This window comes from Python bivittatus, unplaced genomic scaffold (genome assembly GCF_059951505.1).
Source record: "Python bivittatus isolate LINGU-HERP-01145 unplaced genomic scaffold, Pbiv_v1 ctg000340_np1212, whole genome shotgun sequence".
Lineage (NCBI taxonomy): Eukaryota > Metazoa > Chordata > Lepidosauria > Squamata > Pythonidae > Python > Python bivittatus.
The window spans coordinates 5,643,073-5,663,376 of record NW_028277056.1 but is presented as its reverse complement, the minus strand read 5'-3'; the positions used below and the strand labels follow the sequence as shown (position 1 = coordinate 5,663,376).

General features: G+C 43.1%; 1 protein-coding gene across 3 annotated transcripts in view; it reads right to left on the bottom strand.

Moving 5' to 3' along the window:
* USP35 (ubiquitin specific peptidase 35) overlaps positions 1 to 20,304 on the bottom strand; it is a 31,234-nt gene that overhangs the window by 1,491 nt on the left and 9,439 nt on the right. For all 3 annotated transcript variants that reach the window (XM_088140492.1, XM_088140493.1, XM_088140491.1), the window contains exons 2-10: positions 17,696 to 18,442; positions 14,516 to 14,648; positions 12,495 to 12,624; positions 10,477 to 10,578; positions 8,771 to 8,929; positions 7,082 to 7,275; positions 3,908 to 4,001; positions 1,795 to 1,901; positions 77 to 1,286 (exon numbers count right to left, since the gene is read on the bottom strand). In XM_088140492.1, the coding sequence (XP_087996618.1) occupies positions 77 to 1,286; positions 1,795 to 1,901; positions 3,908 to 4,001; positions 7,082 to 7,275; positions 8,771 to 8,929; positions 10,477 to 10,578; positions 12,495 to 12,624; positions 14,516 to 14,648; positions 17,696 to 18,377 (2,811 nt within the window). In that variant the 5' untranslated portion in view covers positions 18,378 to 18,442. The remainder of the gene's footprint in view (positions 1 to 76; positions 1,287 to 1,794; positions 1,902 to 3,907; positions 4,002 to 7,081; positions 7,276 to 8,770; positions 8,930 to 10,476; positions 10,579 to 12,494; positions 12,625 to 14,515; positions 14,649 to 17,695; positions 18,443 to 20,304) is intronic.

Here is a 20,304-nt window from a genome sequence, read left to right as displayed (position 1 = left end):
TCTCAGGTTAGTGAAACAGAAAAACTAACTGGGGGAATAAAAAAGGAAATGAATAAATGGTAGAAGACAATGTTACCTGTAAGAATAAGATATTATCCTTTGCGATGGCATCCATCAGGCTTTTATCTGGAGAATGTAAGCCTCCGTTTGTCCAGCCAGACTCCACACCAGCTCCATTTGAGGACTGACTCCCTCGCTGTCTGTAGAACAGCAGATAAGCCGTGTCCTTAGGCAAGAAAGAGGTCACATTACTCACAGATTCAAAAGAAGAGAAGAAGACTCTGGTGTCGTTAAATATGTACCACTGGATCTCAACATCAGAAGACTTTGCTGAAGCCACGTTCCAAGAGGTGTCCTTATAAAGGCTCTCTGTGGCCGGGTCCTCACATTCCCTAGCATAGCAATAGTAATGGCCACTTTCTGAGGAGACACCAGAATGGACCACCACACTACAGAGATCATACACCACTGAAGCAAAGTCCTTGCATGACGAAGTCCATCCAGGTGTCCTCATTGGATCAGAGGACATGAGGACTGGTAACTTCAGCATCAATGGGACTGAGATGTTGTCAAGGATCTTCTTTCTTCTCATAGTTCCTAGGTCAAAGGAGAACCTCAACAGGGTGAGGATGAGGTAGTGAGGCCCCTCAGTCAGTTCAGTCAGCTTCTCAGCATCTTGAAGGGATGCACAGTTCTCACAGTGATACCTGTTCTCTGCTGTGAGCATTTCAGGTGATAAGAAATAATTTATCAAGTCAGGGACAGATCTGGAGGTCTGAGAGCCAGACCCCTGCTTTTGTAAAGCCACGTCAAATTCTTTGTTGGGCTTCACTTCAACAGAATCTTGCTCAGACCTCAAGGGGAGAGAGGCCTCTTCATTTTTTGGCCCAACCATTTCAATAGGTGAACCTTTGGAAGGATTCTCCCCAAGGGCCCTCAATTTCCCTGATCTATCTGGCAAATCCTTCAGTCTGCTTTGGGTCTGGATCCTTGATTGAGAGATCTCTGGGCACGTTTCTTCTACAGACCCAATAAATGCACTGCTAATGAGTCCAGCCTTATACTCATCAGCTGGTGGAAAAGCCAAGGAGAGGTCTGTGAAGGCTTCTTCTCTGGAGGAGACTTGTAGGCACTTCAGGCAACGGATCTTTGTCTTAATTTTGCCACCAAACATTTTTTCAATGAGGGTCTTGTTTGCAGAGTGCTGCCGATCCACCGAAGGCAGTAAAGAACATGCCTTGAGTTTCTGGCAAATCCTTCTGCCTGTTCTCTCTTCTTCATGAAGCCTTTTGGAAGAACCAAAAAGAAAAGAATTAGGGTTAGCCTAAGGGATAGAAATCCTCCTTTTGAAGCCAGAACAAAGTTTTATTAGAATCATAGAGTGAGAAGAGGCTCTTTAGACCATGGAATCTCACCCTCTGTTTATTGCGGAATCCAAATTCAGGTGTCCCCAACTGAAAGTGCCCCCTGAAGACCAATCCAGGCATATAACTCCTGAATTTGGAAGCCAGCATGATTATTGATGTAAATTTAGTGTAGTTGCCCACTCCCATAGACTCTAAATTCATTAAAGCTGCCAACTCTGCTATGTTCTCTACAGAGCACTTTCAGCACGACAGCTTAAGCCAGTGTTGTCCAAACTTGGCCACTTTAAGATGAGTGGACTTCAACTCCCAGAATTCCCCAGCCATGGCTGAGTTGAAGTCCACTCATCTTAAAGTGGCCAAGTTTGGACAACACTGGCTTAAGCAATCCCCAATAACACTTTCCCAAACCATCTGCAATCCACTTTACCGATCAAGCAGGTATTTCAGGTATTCGGAGCAATCCTGCTGGGCTCCCCGGGTGAACCAGGGTGGCCACGAAGCCAAAAGGAAGTTTTCAGGAGAAATGGCAGGCCGCTTGCGGAGATATGAGAACAGGAAGAAAGCAGAGAAAGACCATTAAAAGACTGGAAGCATTTCGAAACCTGCCGTTCAGGTTATCAGGCTGACCCATTTTCCCTCGGCTTTTTTCATTAAAGTTCCTGGTTTTTTTCCCTTCTGTTTTGTGCCTGCTAAATTTATATATTAGTTTATTTGAACACTGTACACAGCTTTGCGTGAGTTTCTAAGATAGTCCCTCAAAATCTGTAGGTGGATAAATATATTCCTAGTTAACATTCAATAAGTTAAATTTAATTTAAATTTTAATTTAATTTAATTTGATTTTAAATTTAAAAAGTTAATAAACTTTTTTTTTATCTTTAAAGGTTTAAGTGATCTAAATCATCAGAGTGTTAATAATCTCTGGTCAACGCTGTATAAATACCACTGTACTCAAATAATATAATGTACTACTTGTGTTTTATCATAACACAATAAAACAATATTTAAAACAATATTAGACTCCCCACCCCACCCCCCAATTGGCTTTAGTTTCTGCTGGAGGGTGGTGTTATTCCTTAACCCCGCATTTAGATCTATCTACGGTTTCTACGCCAATCCTTGGCTACCCTTGCACAGTCTACTGAACCCACTCAGTGAACCCAGCAGTTGCATTCACACAACCTGCTATGTTTGTGCTACCATTAATTTGGGTTAGGGCCTTTTGTCATTTAGCACGTTGGGTGAACTCATCCTGTTTGGTTGATTCATAGTTCCAGTATATTGCACAAACCCCAAAAATGGGTTAATGCCGCCACCAGGTTAAGAGTATCATGTGAAGGAAATCATTGCCTATCCAGGAGACTGACATTTTAATTGCCAAGGTTCGGATGACAGCATTAGGTAGTGCTTAAGAGAGGATTTGGACATAGTGAATGGAATTGGATAATGTGGTTTAATGGTTACAGTGCTGGATCCGCACCCACTGGGCTAGCCATTATCCCTCATAGGATTGTTGTGATATTGAGGGGCAAGGGGTGAATGTACATCAGGAGAAAAAAAAACCCTAAAAAATTGCAGGCAAATACAGGTGGTCCTCATTTAGCGACCACAATTGGGACCAGCAACTCAGTCATTAAGCAAAGCAATAGCTCAGTGAAACTGCCACTGTGCTTACAATCTTCCTTCAGCTTTCCTTTGCTTTACAGACCTGCAAAGGTCGTAAATGCGAGGATTGGTCACAAAGTTCCTTCTTCATCACTGCTGTATCTGTGAACGGTCACTAAACAAGGCAGTCGCTAAACAAGGACGACCTGTAAAAAGAATATTGTCCCTACCCTCAAAACAAGAATCTTTATATGCAGTGGTTTCCTTGCTCCAATCTTGCTTGGCAGCAAATCACAGTTTGTCATTTTGCCTCAAACTCCAGTTATGGTTTCCATCCATCTAAAACTGGGGAACAAGGGCATCTGGGCTCCATGAAGTGTAGAAATGGGAATGAACGCAATGCAGGTGGACATCTGAACCATGAAGTCCTCACTTCACCTCCTATTGGGGATTTTGGTAGGTGCCTTCTTGCAGCTTCCCCCTCTTTATTTAATTTATTTATTTAAAAGATGGACCTAGCCGCCCATCTTAGGTAGCAAAACAGTAATAAAAACAGTAAGCAGCATAAGAAACAGTAAAAAAAAAACCTCAATCTTCCTTATGACACCCAAAATGTGCTCTAATTCAGTGTTTCTCAACCTCAGCAACTTTAAGATGGGTGGACTTCAACTCCCAGAATTCCCCAGCCAGCATGGCTGGCTGGGGAATTCTGGGAGTTGAAGTCCACCCATCTTAAAGTTGCTGAGGTTGAGAAACACTACTCTAATCCCTCACACATCACTAAGACAAACATGGAGCTTAGAGCCCCCAAAGGCACCGTCCTACAATTAAAAAGATTTTACTTTATAAGCTGCCTGGAGTCCCTGTGTGTGAGTTGGGCAGCCACGTACATTTTCTACATAATCAAATAAAAATAAGATGTTCCACAAAATTACCTGGCTATGCTCCAGAAAGGCAAAGAGCCACTGCAGTTTCGCCATCAGAGGCTGGGAGTTGTTCTCAGCTAAATTCAGCACCGATCGCCTGAAGCTGAAAAGGAATGTTTTTTCCCTTAAACTTAAAAAGGGGAAGCCGATCGCCAAAATTCACGGGTCAGTTAATCTAGTCGGTTAAGGGCTGATCCAGGGAGCCAATACAGGCCATGATATGGCAACCCACAATCCTTGTCAAGCCTCAGTTAAAGTACAAGATGTATTGAACAGAGGTGACTTTGCCCCAGATAATTACACATCATTCTACTCTTTGGCTTTGCTAAACCCCAGAATGGTACAGAAGGTTGTGGCTTTGCTCATTGCAAAATGCCAAGCACCGTTCTGCCCTGGGTAGTTACATACAGTAAGGATGGACTTGCTTTGATCAGATGTTTTTAACAAGGATATTTCTGCCGTCTTTCCTTAACTTTCTCCTTTTGATTCTCTGTTAACTAGTTCATTGAGTTAGTTACAACATTCTTTAATTCCATAGAGCTGCTTTAGAATTGCAAGCCACGAAAAAGAAAAGAAACCCGGTTATTTTAGATTTGTGGGAGCCAGAATTTGGTCCCCCCCTCCCCCCGGAGAAACAAGAGGGGCTTTGCAACCTGGGTCAGGCCATATTCAAACTCAGAAAACTCCCCAAGTGACCATACAGAGGATTAGCAACTTGGAGGGGCATACATACAGGACTGCATTGATTAGGGAACATCTGCCTGTAATGGGTCAATTAGTAAATGATTCCACCTCCTGATCTTGAGACAGAAAAGTTCAGACCTTTGGGAGTAAAATGCTATCATGCTTCCTGGCCCCTTCATGGCTGATGTTTGCTTCCACTGCTAGTTCATATTTTATTTGTAGCTAAAGGAGTCCAAATAAAAGTCTTGAGGATGTATGATGCAATTTGCAGTCTGCCCTGTCTTCCAAACCTACCTGACCTACATTGCCAGAAGCACGCCCTGTTGGACTTAAAACTCAGCCATGCAGAAGAACATTTGCAGGACGTTCTTCTGCAGCACAGCCCTAAATCCTGTTATTCAGCTGAAAGAAAACAAGGCTGGCTGAAGGAAGTGCTGACCAGATTTCCAACCCCTGCCAAGAAAAATAGAGGTCCTGTCTGCACCAGAAGCAGGAGAGAAAAGAGGGGCAGGTGAGGAACATCTCCTTTGGATCCTACAGGTCTTCTGCTTTCAGGTCTTGCTCCTTAGAATTGGAGTCATTCTCCCCAGCGTCTCTCGCCCCACTTCTTCTTCTGCCAAAAGGTGAATGGTTGTAGAAAGCAATGGACAAGGACTGGGGTTGGGGGGGAATGTCCCACAGCAGCCTCAGGTGACCATTAGTAGCAAGGCAGATCCTGCCCCTAAACCAGGGATTTCCAACCTGGGGTGCCCGCACCCTTAGGGGGTACGAGATGGAATTTCAGGGGGTGCGACAATTTTATGCACTGAGTTAAAAGCTTATTTCAATTTGTTCACCCACATTAGAAATTGGACTTCTTCTTCAAATGTGATATTACTTTTGTAGGAGGTGCGAACATTAATCAAACATTTCCTAGGGGTGTGGGGCATAGAAAAGGTTGGGAACCACTGTCCTAAACTGACCTTGAAATTATTTGCTGCAGAAGAAATGATTGCACGACTGGTGCCAGAAACAGTGGGCACACCCCATTGTTTTTTAGGGTTTGAATGCTTTTAATTTTCAATGTGTTTTAATCTCTTTTTGTATTCCTGTTTGATTATTTACTTGTGTTTGTTTTGGGGGTTTTTAATTGTGTGAGCCCATAAGGGAGATGGGTGGCTATACAACTTGAACAAATTTGTATAGCCTATACAGATTGAACAAATAAATATAAATAAATACATTTTTGCAGCGGGAAGAAGCTAGGGGAGGAGTTGGGTTGAGGATGTTGCCCATCTGTGTCCTCAAGAAATGATTAATGGTGGGAAGGGACGATGGCGTTGATGAGTTGATGGGACAACCCGCTTGCTCCATATCTCATTGTATTCTGTTATTTGTTTGGTTCAGATTTTATTACTTGGCTAGCCAATTTTGACTAGCTTTACTGAAGGTAACTAAACGGTCATAACTTCTGAGCATCTTGGAATTTGACTCAAAGCTCCTCAAGAAAAGAAGACGGAATGGGTGGGAAAAGAAACCATCAATAGAGCGTCTTCATGGCTGAGGTGAACAAGACATGCAGAGGAGTTCTCTGTTAATCTTAAGTATCTGGATTTTCTTCTTTCTCCCCATCAACGGATGAAGGAGAGAAGGGGTCAGCCAGAGTTAAAGGTAGGTGATGAGAAAGGTATCTTGACCCTAATGCTACAAGGAGAGAAGTTTTGTCCACCACAACCAGTTCCTAAGAACAACTTTCCCCACTCCCATTCTCCAAAAGTTGGTGTCATGGCCCAGGATTCAGACTCTGACTCTGAAGAAGCTGCTCCTGCTGAACCTGTGGAATGTCAGCCTCAGAAGAGACAAAGCCAGGAATCACCAGAGGCTGATCCAACACAGGCACCACCTGATAGCTGGAGAAGTCAGATGATGGTGACTAAGACCTCCAAGCCCTTGCACCCACTGAGTAGAGCAGAGAGCAGAGCAGCGAAGGACTATGAGGCTCCTTGCCAAGCAAGGGAGTAAATCTCTTGATCAGAGACAGCTGACTGCAGCCTGACTGAGAGGCAGCCCTGACCCATGTTCTCTTTGCTGGAAACAACTGTCTGACCTCCAGCTCTTGCGTGATTCTCGTGTGTGGATTCTGCCTGTGAAATTCTGACCTCTGGACTGGCTGACAAACCTGACTTGGCTCTCCGAACTTTGGACTGGATTTGGACTACCGTTCTGTGTGCTCCTGTGGAAAGCAAAACCATCAAGGCAAACTTTCTTTCCAAGAGACTTTGTCGCTTTACGTTTCTTCCTTTGTCTGCTGTTATCTGCTCAGCCTTGAGTAAATTGCTTTCCTCACCTAGCAACTGTGTGTGTGTATGTTGGAGACCTGAAACAAGACAGCTGGTTTTCCTAAATCTACATCTTTTAGATAGGTGGAGAGAGACAACATGCAAAAATACTCCTGAATACAAACACAGGTAGGCTGATTGATGAGAAGAGCGGAGGAACAAATAGAAGAAGGATACCTACTCTGAGGCCATGAAGAGAGCTTGGAGGATACTGTTCATGTAGCAGGTATTCCCAAGGTTAATCAACCCAATCTTCCCAGTTTCAGATTTGGAAGCTAAGCGAGGATAGAAACTGGCCAACTCATTCTTCTGGGAGGTCCAAGCATTCTGCCCCAGCAGATGCTTAATCCGATCTTCGTTAGGAATCGGGAGAGCCTTCCAAGAATAAGACAACCAGAAGAAAAAAAGAGAGAATTAGCAGACCATTACTCTCGACAGCCATTTGATGGCATTGATGTTGCACTATGTTGACGAATGCTGTAAACCTGGAGCTCTGTTGCCCCTCTGTTAGCCCTGCAAGGTAGTCCAGCCAAGAAGCGCAACCAGGAGTACTGACTCTATCTTTCTTGTAAGGTTACAGGAACAGAATCTTGCAAGTCTGAAAGCATCTCTCCCCTCCCTTACTTTTACTCTCCAGAAAACTGGGGAGGGTCCCTTCTGAGATGCTCCCCACGCCCTCTCTCTTCTGTGGGCTGAGATACCTTTTACATGCTGGTTGTCCAGTCTGTGGCTCTTCCTCCCGTCTCCCAAGGTCCTTCCCACACATCCTTACACCATCGCATTTACCTACACTTCATGCTGCAGGCAGAGTTTTACATGACTTCCATCCTGTATATATGGCATAATATAATGTAAGATCCATATTTTTCTGCTCTGAGAGCTTAAGGAAAGGTGGACTGTATATAACAGTGTTTCTCAACCTTGGCAACTTGAAGATGGGTGGACTTCAACTCCCAGAATTCCCCAGCCAGCCTTGCTGGCTGGGAAATTCTGGGAGTTGAAGTCCACCCATCTTCAAGTTGCCAAAGGTGAGAAACACTGCTATATACCAATCTGAAAGATTGCTAAAACAGAAGCATTCAAATTAGAACATGCTATAGCAAGTCTTCTTCACCTAATTTTTCATTATAAAGTTGTGTGCTTCTTGATCTTCCATAATATATGACGTACTTCTTGACCTCTGTAATATTTCACAAGGCACAGTATGCAGCATGATAAACCCAGAGGAAACTATGGAATTTCACACAATAGGTCTCATTTTTTCGGCTCAGCGTTTGCAATTTAGTTTGTAAAGTTGTTGGACCAAACATCTGCTTTGGATGGTTTCACACTCAGAAGCCCCAGATTCTGACAGCTTCTGTTGTGGCCCCTAAATCGTCCTTGTTAACGGGACGGAAGAGGAAAATATGAATATTCAACTTTAATTAAACATAAATCAATTTAGATTTTTGTCCTCAGCTGTCAATCGGTAATAATTGTGATGGCAAATTGAAATCTCCAAGTTTTGAAACAACATTCATCCAAATAGGAAATTCTGAAAAATAAACAGGGGAGGACAACTTTCCTTCTGCCCTGCGAGTTAGAAGACATTTGTCTTGGCAACGAATATTAAAGTGGATTTTTATAGTGTGATTCAACAGATCTCGCCTTTGACTCTGAGAAGCACAAACCCAACCATCTTTCTGAACCTATCTAACATATGCGGTCCAAGAAAGGTTTGAAGCGAAGGCTCTGATTCAAATCCAGACCCATTTGTGCTAAAAGTGAGGCTTTGTGGCTACTGGTAAAAAATTCTTGATTTCAGCTTACTATGTTTTATTCCTTCCTCTCTAACGGTTGGTTGCCCGCCGTGTACAAAAGGATCACTTACTTTTATTGCTTCCACGAGAGGTTCGTAGAGGTCTGGGAATCCTGAGAAACAGAAGAACATGCAGTGGATCAGTTCAGCCAGTTGATCCAAGCACCGCAGGGCCGAATTGGAGTTTTCCTTCTGAAGGGCCGCGACCACCCTGGGAATATGTGGAAGAAGCTGTTACAGGGAAGAAAAGATGGAGAGAAATTGAGGAATGGGATTTGCACCCGAGGAAAAAGGCGGGCATGCAGAGGAGGGTGAGAAACAAGGACACCCCCAGACCCAGTCTGGATACCAGCTCCCAAATATCAAAACTGTCATGCGGCAGGTCACAGAGAAGCAATCCATTTGCAATCCCAAAGTCTGGAACGAGAGCTCCCGAAGATATCAACAGCCACGCAGCTCCTCACACATCGTGAGCTTTCGGCTGAGGTGACGTGGAAAGGAACGGGTGACGGACATGGCTAGAAAGGATTAGGAGAGCTGCAAGGGGCCTCGTTCTGAGAGACGTCACCATCTGTGCATGTTACCATCAGATTTCAGCAGCTTGTCTCTCCCAAAGCCCTTGCAAACCTGGCCAATTTGAAGTGGGGAGATGTGAGTAAATGTGTGTATGTGTAATGCTGAAGCAACCTGTTCCCAGTAAAACTTCGGTAGGTTAATAGGGAATCTCTGTGTGCTCTACGATCTCCAGAACGTTTCATTTGTCCTTATTTATTGATTGATTCATTCATTCATTCATTTGTGCTTATTTATTCATTCAACTGTGTAGATTCATTCATTTGCGCATATTTATTCATTCATTCATTCATTCATTCATTTGTGTATATGTTTCATTTGTGCATGTTTATTTATCATTCATGCGTATGTATTCATTCGTGCGCATTCATTCATTCATTCATTCGTTCATATTTCTTTATTGTACACTGCCTGATTCCCAATGACCCTGGGCAGTTCACAAGAAACATAACAACCATAAAACAATAAAAATAATACCACAACAAAAGAAGAACCACAGATGGCAAAACCAGGCAGCTACGAACACACAGACACTCCTCAAGAGGAGCTACACCCCTCCTAGCGTAGGATCATGAACTCCTGGGCGTGTTAAGAGAACGCATTAATAAATCCTGTCCCGTTTCCAGCCAAAGCTATGTGCCATGAAGCCTCAACCACACCTATGTCATTACTGAACCAGGTAGAACACAAAGGAGGCAGGAGGGGGTCTGAAAGTAAAAGGGAATGAACTATAAGCGGAGGAATTTGTAACAAAGCTTTAAAAGAGGCAAGGCAAAGTCAACCCTAAGGCAGCTAGCCCAAAGTATCTGCAGTATCCAAGATGGGCTCGTCAGCTCAGGATCCTTAAACGTTTTAAACATGGCTTAATTTTGTTTTCTTCCCTCTCTGAGTCATTTCGGGAACCACCCCTGCTGGGTTTTCCCTCTCCCCAGTGGTCGCCTGGCAGCCATTCCACCAGCTTGTGGCAGAAGGAGACATGGAAAGAAGTATCTGGAGTTTTTCTTGTCCACCCACCTCCCCTTTTCCTTTTATGATATGACTCTGCCTAAGGATAAGGGTTTTTTTCCCCTAGTGCTGTAAGTTGCACAAGTCTTAACAGGTGAAACATGGGGATGTAAATGCAATAAATATCCTTACAAGCTGGCCAACAGCCAGAGACTCAAAGCAATACATGATTCATCAGAACAGGAATTAATTTCTTTTACCAGGTGAAATGCTTCGTGGGAGTGCTGGAAGCTGAGCAACATGTAACGCAGAATAGAGAGAGCTCCCTCTCTTAGAATAGGGTAGAGTAGCTTGGAAAACACCTAAAGAAACAGCAAAATAAAGATAAGGGGAGGTTGATTAGCATACTCAGGATGGTACATGGATGAGCACAATTCCCACAGCACCACCTCTGGTTGGGCCAGAGCAGCTGTGCAAGGCTTGGATTTAGGATCTGGAGGATGTAAGGCATGAAAGCCAGCTGGGTGAGTCCCTCTCTCTCAGCCCAACCCACCTCACAGGGTTGTTGTTGTGGGGAAAACAGGAGGCAGGACCAACAATAATGCCTTGATTTGACCAACAATAAATATAGGATAAAATTCTAATAATGAATAAATAAATACCGCTGCTTATTTTTTAAAAAAAATCTCAAAGTGTTTAAAGATACAATTGATCCATTAAAACCGTAATTTACAACAATTAAAGCACAATATATATATGGGATAAAATAAAATACAGGCAATCCTCGATTTACAACCATTCCTTCAGCGACCGTTCAAAGTTACAATGTTGCTGAATAAAGTGACTTATGACCAGTCTTGCACTTACGACCATCTCTGTCATGTGATCATGATTTGGGTGCTTGGCAACCGTTGCACATTTATAATGGTTGCAGCATCCTGCAGTCACATGATCGCCATTTGTGACCTTCCCAGCTGGCTTCTGACAAGCAAAGTCAGTGGCGAAGACAGCAGGGAAGGTTGCAAGTTGCAGTCACGTGATGTCTTGCTTAGCGACTGCGACAATTTGCTTAATGACTGTGGCAAAAAAGGTCATAAAATTGGGTGTGATTATGTGATGCCTCACTTAATGACCGTACCATTTAGCAATGAATTTTCTAGTCCCTATTGTGGTCATAAGTTGAGGACTACCTGTAGAACAGTATTTCTCAACCTTAGCCATTTTAAGATGGGTGGATTTCAATTCCCAGAATTCCCTAGCCAGCACGCATGCCAACTAGGGAATTCTGGGAGTTGAAGTCCATCCATCTTAAAATGGCCAAGGTTAAAAAACACTGGAATGGAAAATAAAATGAGGAATACAATAACAAAGCAGGAGCCAAGCAAAAGCTGGCCAAACAAGTTAAAAATCACAGCAGTGTTATTAGCGTCACTCAGTGGATCCCAAGCGCTCACTCTTTGGTGGGATTCCTACAAAAGACTCTGTGGAGTTTGTCCTGAATCAGCAAGAAAAAGTTTGCTATTTGTAACCTGAGGTGGAGAAATTGGTGGCTCTGCCAATATTTTGGGGTTCTCATTTATATCGGTGGCTAATGATCAGGCAAATGAAGGGCCTTTCATCTGTTTTCTAGAAGGGTTTGCTTGGGCCTTATCCATGAAGAAATGCCAAAATGTATTTCAGTTCTTGCATTTAAAAATATCTTAATAGACTGGAGGGTTAGGAGGAACCCCCAAAACAACAAGCCAGAGATGACCAGAATTAGTACACCCCTAATCTAAGGTAGGCTGAGTGTGGGCCTCGTGGGGTAAAAGAGGGAGGAATCACAACCAGATGAGCTCGTTCTATTTCATTGTAAAGCTACATTGACAGGATCTTGCAAGTCTGAAAGTGCAGTTCTCCCCCCGTCTCCTTTACTGCCTGAGAAACTAGGGAGAGTCTCTTCTGAGCCTCTTTTTCCATCCATTATGCAGCTGTGGGCTATGCCGTCTCTTATCTGACTATTCCCTAGGCAGCGCCTCTGGGCCCAGTCTCCCAAGGTCCTTCCCACATACCATTACACTGAGCCCAAGCCTTGATGGACTTGTTCTAAATTACAATCAACACCTTTAATTGCACCCAGAGAGTCACAAAAAACAGTACCGTGCACTGAGCATTGTTACAAAGACATGGACCAGAAACAAAATCATGGCTGACTGATTTCTCATTGCTCTCCCTCCCTGCCAGAGATAGCATAAAGATGTTTTCTACGAGCAGATCCCATATCAAAGAGCAAACCAACTCGCTCAATTTTGGAAAGTGTGACTTCCATCAAGATGCTGAACTTCTTCACTGCCGCCAGATCCTTCAGCAAGGCTATGATCCATTTGTCCAAGTTCTTCCCTAGTGGCCATGAGATCCATTCAATCATCCTGCACCAAGAAAGATGGAGAGACAGAGAGGCTGGGATTAGTTCAAATGGTGCAAGCCAGGTCCAGAGCCTCACATTCAAAAATGGAGCTGTTTCCAAGATCCTGAAGAATGGTGGGAACTGAGAAGACATCCTACCTAATTGTTACATGATTTGGAGGAGGCAGTGGAGGAGGAGGGGGAGAATTATTTTTTAAATTAAAAATTTTTTTTAATTGCTCTTTTGCTTTTATGGTTTTTTATGGTTCCAGGAACCGTGCTAACCCAGCTTTTTAAGTCAACAACCCCATTCTAAAGCAGGGGTAATATATATGAATCTAGCATTGGGTTTCAGGTGGTCTGGACTAGGAGATGGGAAGGGAAGAGTCTAGACCAGTGTTTCTCCACCTTGGCAACTTTGAGATGTGTGGACTTCAACTCCCAGAATTCCCCAGCCAGCCTGGCTGGCTGGGGAATTCTGGGAGTTGAAGTCCACACATCTTAGAGTTGCTAAGTTTGAAAAACACTGGTCTAGAAGATGAAGCAAGGTGGGCTATTATGTGGTTGCCCTGCAGGACTTTCAAGCAGGCCAGGACACAGGAGAACAAAGCATTAAGTCAACCTTCCTCAACCTTTAGCTCTTCAGATGTGTTGGGCTTCAAATGCCACAGTGGCTATGGACTGTGAGCTTTGAACCCCAACACGTCTGGTGGACTCCAAACTGGGAAAGGCTATATGAATTAATCCCTGATATAGGTCTGGAGAAAATAAGGAGTTCTTCCCTTCTGAAAATAGCACTTAGAATACTAAGAGCATTAAGATCAGGGATAAATGGTTTCCTTTTTTAACTTGCATTAAATTCACATTTAATTAGTTATTTGTGGATGTATTTTTATCTCAAATCATGCATATCTAAATATATTTTGACTATTTGTGTGTGTGCATGTGTGTGTGAGAACATCTGGACACTTCTCTTATATTATTAGCATATACTGTCCTGAATTATTGGACTAGGTGGTATAAAAATCTGTGCAATAATTTTTTTAAAATAGCTCTGTTCCAGTTTGCATAGAAGTTTGGGAGGGGCAGAAGCATTCATGCGAGAATCTGTAGAGATCCAATTCCTGAAGCATCTGTAATTCAAAGCTTTGTGTTGCAAGCATAGGGTTTATTAACTGTAGCAGGGAGGAGGAATGAGAGATCATAGAATCATAGAATCATCAGGTTGGAAGGAACCTTGGAGGTCTTCTAGTCCAACCCCCTGCCCAAGGCAGGAGCCATCAATACTCAGCCCCATTCTTATTACAACACCTCCCTTGCAAGGTATCCACAAGATGCTATCAGACTAACAGCTATTCCCATAATTTACAAAAAGCTAAACAGGATTCTCCAAAGTGGTCAGTAATGACTCTCAAGGGTGAACGGGACAATCCAAAGGGTTGATGTTGTTGTTGTTTAATAGTAGTACTATTAAAGTAGTATTTATTAAATTATTTTCATACAATAAATGCTTGGAGGTTGATGAACAATCTGAAACTTCATAAAGGTGGTCGATGAGCTGAAGAGTTTGGGGACCCTGGGCTAAACAGATGCTTCAAGGATAGACACCATACGCTAGTTTCAGGCAGGAATAAACTGCCTGACTGATTCTTCGTGCCTGGCACCACAGGAGAAGTCTAATGCAAAGGATTTGTTGACATGTCCAAAATATAAATAAATATATTTTGAAAATCTCCATCTCATTTTGGAAGACACACACACACACACACACACACACTTCTTAACCACCAAATACGTAGCTAAACAAACCTATTACCCACCCCAGTTCTTAGCATCAGGGGGGAATATTTTAAATATTTTTATATTTAAAAATCCCAAAATTCTCCAGGGCTGGCACCTTCCATTTTTCATTACCTTCCAATCGCTGTCATCATCTGAAGATCAGTTATGCTATCATCGTTGGTGAGGTTTCTTAAGATGCTGTCCATGAGCTCCAGTGGAACGTGCTGGACCACACTGGCTAAGGCAATAGATGGATTCTGGTCTTCTGCAGACAATTAACAGGGGCATGCAAACCATTTTAAAGTTGAAACATCCTGAACCCCAAGCATCCAGTTCTTGGGGTTTTGTCCATCAATAATAATTAACACACAGGCAAGTCAAAAGTTATACCATAAGAAGATTTAAGTTAATGGACAGAATGGCTGTATAATCCATCAATCAAGCCTACGAGACAATGAACACGGCTGTTTGTTGGGAGAGGTGCTTTGAAATGCATATGAGTAGGCATTAATTAGCTCTCTGGGCCTCATTAAAGCCACCTCCTCTCTTTCAGCGACTGTGTGGCTGCTATGGAGCTTCCGAGAAGACAAGAAGCTGCTTTAATGAGCTGCAGACAAGTGTTGTGCTCACTCTTCAGCACACTGAAAATGCTTCTTTCCGAAGTCTTTCTAAAGCATTGTTCAGCCCTAATAACTAATAATGCCGTCCAGAATCACTTGTTGAGATAGGTGGCTGTATAACTTGATTAAATAAATAAATCAAATAATCAAATGATTAAAATAGAGATAAGAAACACTGCAGAAAGAGAAACAACCCAGATTAAAGAGAATAAGAATATCGATTATTTCAGCTGCACGCATTTCGGTTTTATGACATAGGGTTATGATAACAACTTCATGGAATAGCTGGATTTTGAGGAAAGCAAATTCTACTAGTAAAATACACAGGAGTGTAGCCAAAATGGACCCATTGCAAAATGAAAAGGTATCTTCCTGTATGGGGAAACGACAAGCTTTGTAACAATGCAGGAAGTCACTAAAAACTCAGGTTTGATAGGGCAGTCCAATGAAAAACAGCCCCAGAAGGATTGATAATCAGCGGTTAGGGAATGTTGAATGTGAGTGAAAATAGAAAAATATATGAAGGGGAATTGTGTAAAGGGGCTACCAGTCTCTTTCTGATTTTTCTACAATGTCTGTTAGGAGAGGAGAATTCCTTGCAAAATTTTAGCAATAGATATATATATTTATTTTAGGATGGGAGGGGGAGGGAGTGGGTGGAAAATGCTAAATACTTTTCTCAGCCCTGGAAGAAAGTTCAGGATAATTTCTAAATCTAAATCTACCTAAAGTTACATTTCTAATATTCTATCACTCTCCACGGGACTAATCCATGGACTACTGTTGGCTCCACCAGATAGACCAGACCAAGAGTCAACTCTACAGGAAGGCTAAAACTACATATATTGAGAGTGGCCCTAATCACAGAATCTTGCAAGTCTGATTGTGCTGGACCTCCTCCTCCTTCTTATACTCCAGTGAATCAGGGAGGTGCCTGTCTGAGCCTCTTCTTGTTATTATCTGTCTGTTGTGCACTTAAGATATGTTTTACCCCTTGTCACTTTGGTTAAGAGAGCTGGCATAACTCCATCAAGGTCATCTTCCTTACTCTCTACAACTACAATCAGGTATACAGTAAACAGGTTTGATTCCCAATGCTGAAGACCCCAGGGGCAGGGAGAATTAACCACTAGGATGTCACCTGTTTGTCCTGGACAAACACCAGTGAAACTTGAGCTTATAAACTCACCAGGTCACAACTTACCCTATCTCTCCAGGTCATTATGAGGTGATATAATGGTCTGTGAGAATGTCCTTGAGAGACAGGAGGAAGAGGAGCAGAAGACTAGACAATGGTTGGATAAGCAGCAGCTAAGCCCATCAAAGGAATGGGGGCATGGCAACCGTCTCAGAAGGGACCCTCCCTAGTTTCTTAGGCTGTAAAGGTGAGAAGGGAGAGATGTGCTTTCAGACTTGCAAGATTCTGTTAATGTAATCTTACAATAAAGGTAGGGTTATTATTCATGGTTGGAGTTTCTTGTCTGAACTACCTCATACAGCTGACATCAATCTTGCAAGTTTATTTGCCATACCCCCATTGCTGCTGTGGGCTCAGCTGCCTCTTATCTGACCATTGCCTAGTCTTCCTCCTCCACCAATCTCTCAAGGACATTCTCACAGACCATTACAGGTTATCTTGAGAATATACACGGTCCAGAACTGTTTCAAGGAAGAATGGGAAAAGAGAGGGAGAGATGAAAATGGATCAGCCTTCTTCCATTGAAGTAAACAGCTCAGTTTGGGAGAATGCTACAAACTCTTCCTTCCTACGGTCCATTCTAGGTGGCCCCTCCTTCTTCAATAGAGGCAAAGCAGACCAATGTATCTTTGTGCAGAGTGAGCCCAGAGACAGAACACAGAGGATTGCAGAGCAGCGTTCTGACAACTTAAGGGCCACCCTGGACCTTGCATGACTCATGGAAGCCACTTTTTCAAAATGGGTGGGTCCAGGCTCATTTTGTGAAAGGGGTCTAGAGTTTTAAAGGGTCAATGTTGCCTTAAGCAGCTGCATGTCTTTAGACACCCATTTGACCACTTACACCCACAAGGCACACAATATGGCAAATGTTGGATTCTACCATTTCCGGATGGGGAGGGTCACCAAAAGAAAGCTAGCAGAACTACACCAGTATTTTTGCACCCCTACTGTAACTTCAACAACATTTCATAATACAGTGGTGCCTCGGGTCACAAATTCGGGTCATGAACAGCTCCGGTTGCAAAATTTTGCCTCCGTTCGCGAATGCTGGATCGGGTGACGAACAGGATCCGCGGCCATTTTCCCACCCCTGACACGTGGTCCACGTCCATTTTTCCGCCCATTACACGTGGTCCGCGGCCATTTTTCCACCCGACACGTGGTCCGTGGCCATTTTCCGCCCCTGACACGTGGTCGTAGGGAGGGGGACTCTCCCTCCAAGCAGTAACTGCCTCCCTGTCCTCCACGCCAGAACGGATTAACCGTATTTACATTGAACCTTATGGGAAAATTTGCTTCGGGTCGTGACCAATTTGGGTCGCGACCAGAGTCGCAGAACGAATTAAGTTCGTGAACCGAGGTACCACTGTATATGAACTGTCCTGAACAAAGAGAAAGGCCTATGCAGCATCACCAGTTACTACGATGGGCCTTTGCTAGCCATGCAATAAAACACTGTTTCGAATCCATGCATAAAAAGACGCCCATTCATACCTATTGCTGAAATGATGGTAAAGAGTTCTTTCAAAGAGGGCAGGATGGCTGTCATCTGAGTCTTCCAGATTTTCTGCAGCAAAAGGCTGACTTGGATCACCTGGTCCAAGAAGTCCATGACGGCTTCTTCTCTTCCTGAAGTGGTGTGGAACTGTCCAATGCATCGGACCAGCTGCTGGCAGAAAAGGATCTGGCGTTTGCCCGTGGGTATACACAGAGGGTACTGGATTAAGAGCTTACTGATCTTCACACATTGCTTCAAGCCTGGCCTCTCACAGATCTTCCGTAGCACTTCAGTCCTCAGCAGACTGAAGATGTCGTTGGACGATGCGCCGTCCATCACAAAGGGCAGTCCAAGGTATATGTAATCAAACACGTACAGGCTTCTTTTGCCAAGAGGTCCATAGCCTTCCTGGAGGAGGCTTAAGAGGAACTGAGCATTGAAGAATTCCTCAAAGGCCTCCTGGTGATAAAGGCCACAGACCTCCAGGATCTCTTTGCCAACTGATCGCTTAAACTTGGTGTCCCCCAGGAGAAAGAGATTGGTAGAAAGTTCCAGCATGGACCAACACTGCTCACTGTCCATGGTCCTCTTTAAAGCCTCTATGATACGCCTCACCAGCCCTTGCTTCATGTGATCAGGGTATGACGATGCCAGGATAGCTTCAAGGATTTTATCCATGTTGGCTTCTTGGAAGTTCTCAAAGCAGGTCAGACACGTTCAGCCCACTAGCATTCACCTCCTCCCTGGAATGGAGATTTTGGATTACGTGTCATCAAGTTATAATGATTGCAACAGGACTTAACTAAGAAATAGCGGAGCCCCAAGGATTCCAAATATTTCTGGAGGGCCTGTGAGCCATCACAAAAAAGCATTTGTCAGATTTGGGCAGGGAGGCTTCCTTGCGGACAAAGAATCTGTCGTTCTTACGGTCTAAGAATTTGGATGGCCTCATGCAACTCAGAGATATTCTGGGAAATAGATCTTGCTCAAAGCTAGTACTTTCTTTTGAGGCATGTCATCTCCTCTCTCTCTCTATATATATACAGTATATATGTATACACACACACAAACACACACACACAAACACACAGAGTAAAGATGACATGCTTCAAAAGACACTCGCATGCACACACACACGTTTCTTTGTTTTTTCTCCCTGCTGCTTTCAGACACCAACCCTGCTACAACATACAAGGTTGCCAGGTTCTGCACAGCAGCGATTAAAATTTGTCAGATGACGACCTGGGCCATAAACTAGTCTTAATGAGCATCTAATTCGTCATACTAGAGTGCTCTGTAATTTGATAGAGTCTGCCTTTCTGCCCTCCTACACCCATCTAATGCTCCTAGCCCTCCTTTTAGATTCCTTTTAGATATATACTTTCTGCTTGCTATCTTTTCGCTTTTTGTAATTATTATTGTATATATTTTTAGAGTCTGATGTATTTTTCTATGTTTTCTAATTGACTACTCCACCCTCCTTGTCTTGTCTGACTGTAATAAGGGAAATACATCTCTCTCTCTCTCTCTCTCTCTCTCTCTCTCTCTCTGTGTGTGTGTGTGTGTGTCTGTGTTCAGGAAGAGAAGAGAAGAGATCTGCATCGTCATGCAGCTTCTCGTCTAGCTGTGCCAGAATTTACTGGCACCCTGTGGCCAGAAATGGAGCGCTTGCTCTTTCCAATTCAATTATACAAAAAGGGTACGCGTGGGGACTCTTCCACTAATTAACAGAAAGAAGCAGGTAATTAAGCTCCCGAAGAAACTCTTGCATTCCCCCAGAACAGGTCAGAATAATGCTCTCAGTGGCTGTTATGCTATGTGCAAAGGAGCAAAACTATCCTTTTTTTCCAGGATGAACAAACATTCTAAAAATAGGCTTAGGTACACTTCTAGCACTGCAAGCCAGAAATCTCCATCATACCCTAAAATTCTGATTATGTAAAGAAACTTTCTGGAGTTTGTTGCTCTCTACAGTATTCCCATTTTTCTGTGTCTTACTCTCCCCATTCCTATCCTGGCAAGGTATCCAAATATTTCCCTTCTCCAGCAAAAAGGAGATCAAAATGACCAAACAAGCATTTTTGTTTTATTTTTCACAGTTTTTCCATTTTTGAGATTACAGACACTTTTATTCTCTACCCAGAGGATGCCATTCTGCTAAATAAGCCAATAAAAGCACATTTTGTTAAAAGCACAGTAATAATGTTCTTCTGTTTTTAAAATTTTTGCTTATACTTTGTCCTTCTATGTTTTCTGTACTTAGATGGGGTGGGGTTTTTGAAGTTTTGGGTAATAATTTAAAAACAGGCAGTAAGATAAATGCATAAATAATATGCTGACAAAGGCATCATTGGGGAGAATATTAACTCTGAGTTCCTTCCTTGTGCCCCCATACCTTTAAAAAGGCTACAGGATAGGTGAAAGTAATTCTAGTCTTCTCCAAAATTCTCTTCTTTCCTTTTCTACACAGGGTCAAGCTCTTGAGAGCTAACTCAGCTGTGATTCTCCCAGGGTCTTCTTTAACAGGATTTATTGAAATGAAAGGGACAGGGATGACAAAGACTTCAGCAACTGAACTATTTCCAGTTTCTCTCTCAAGACAGTA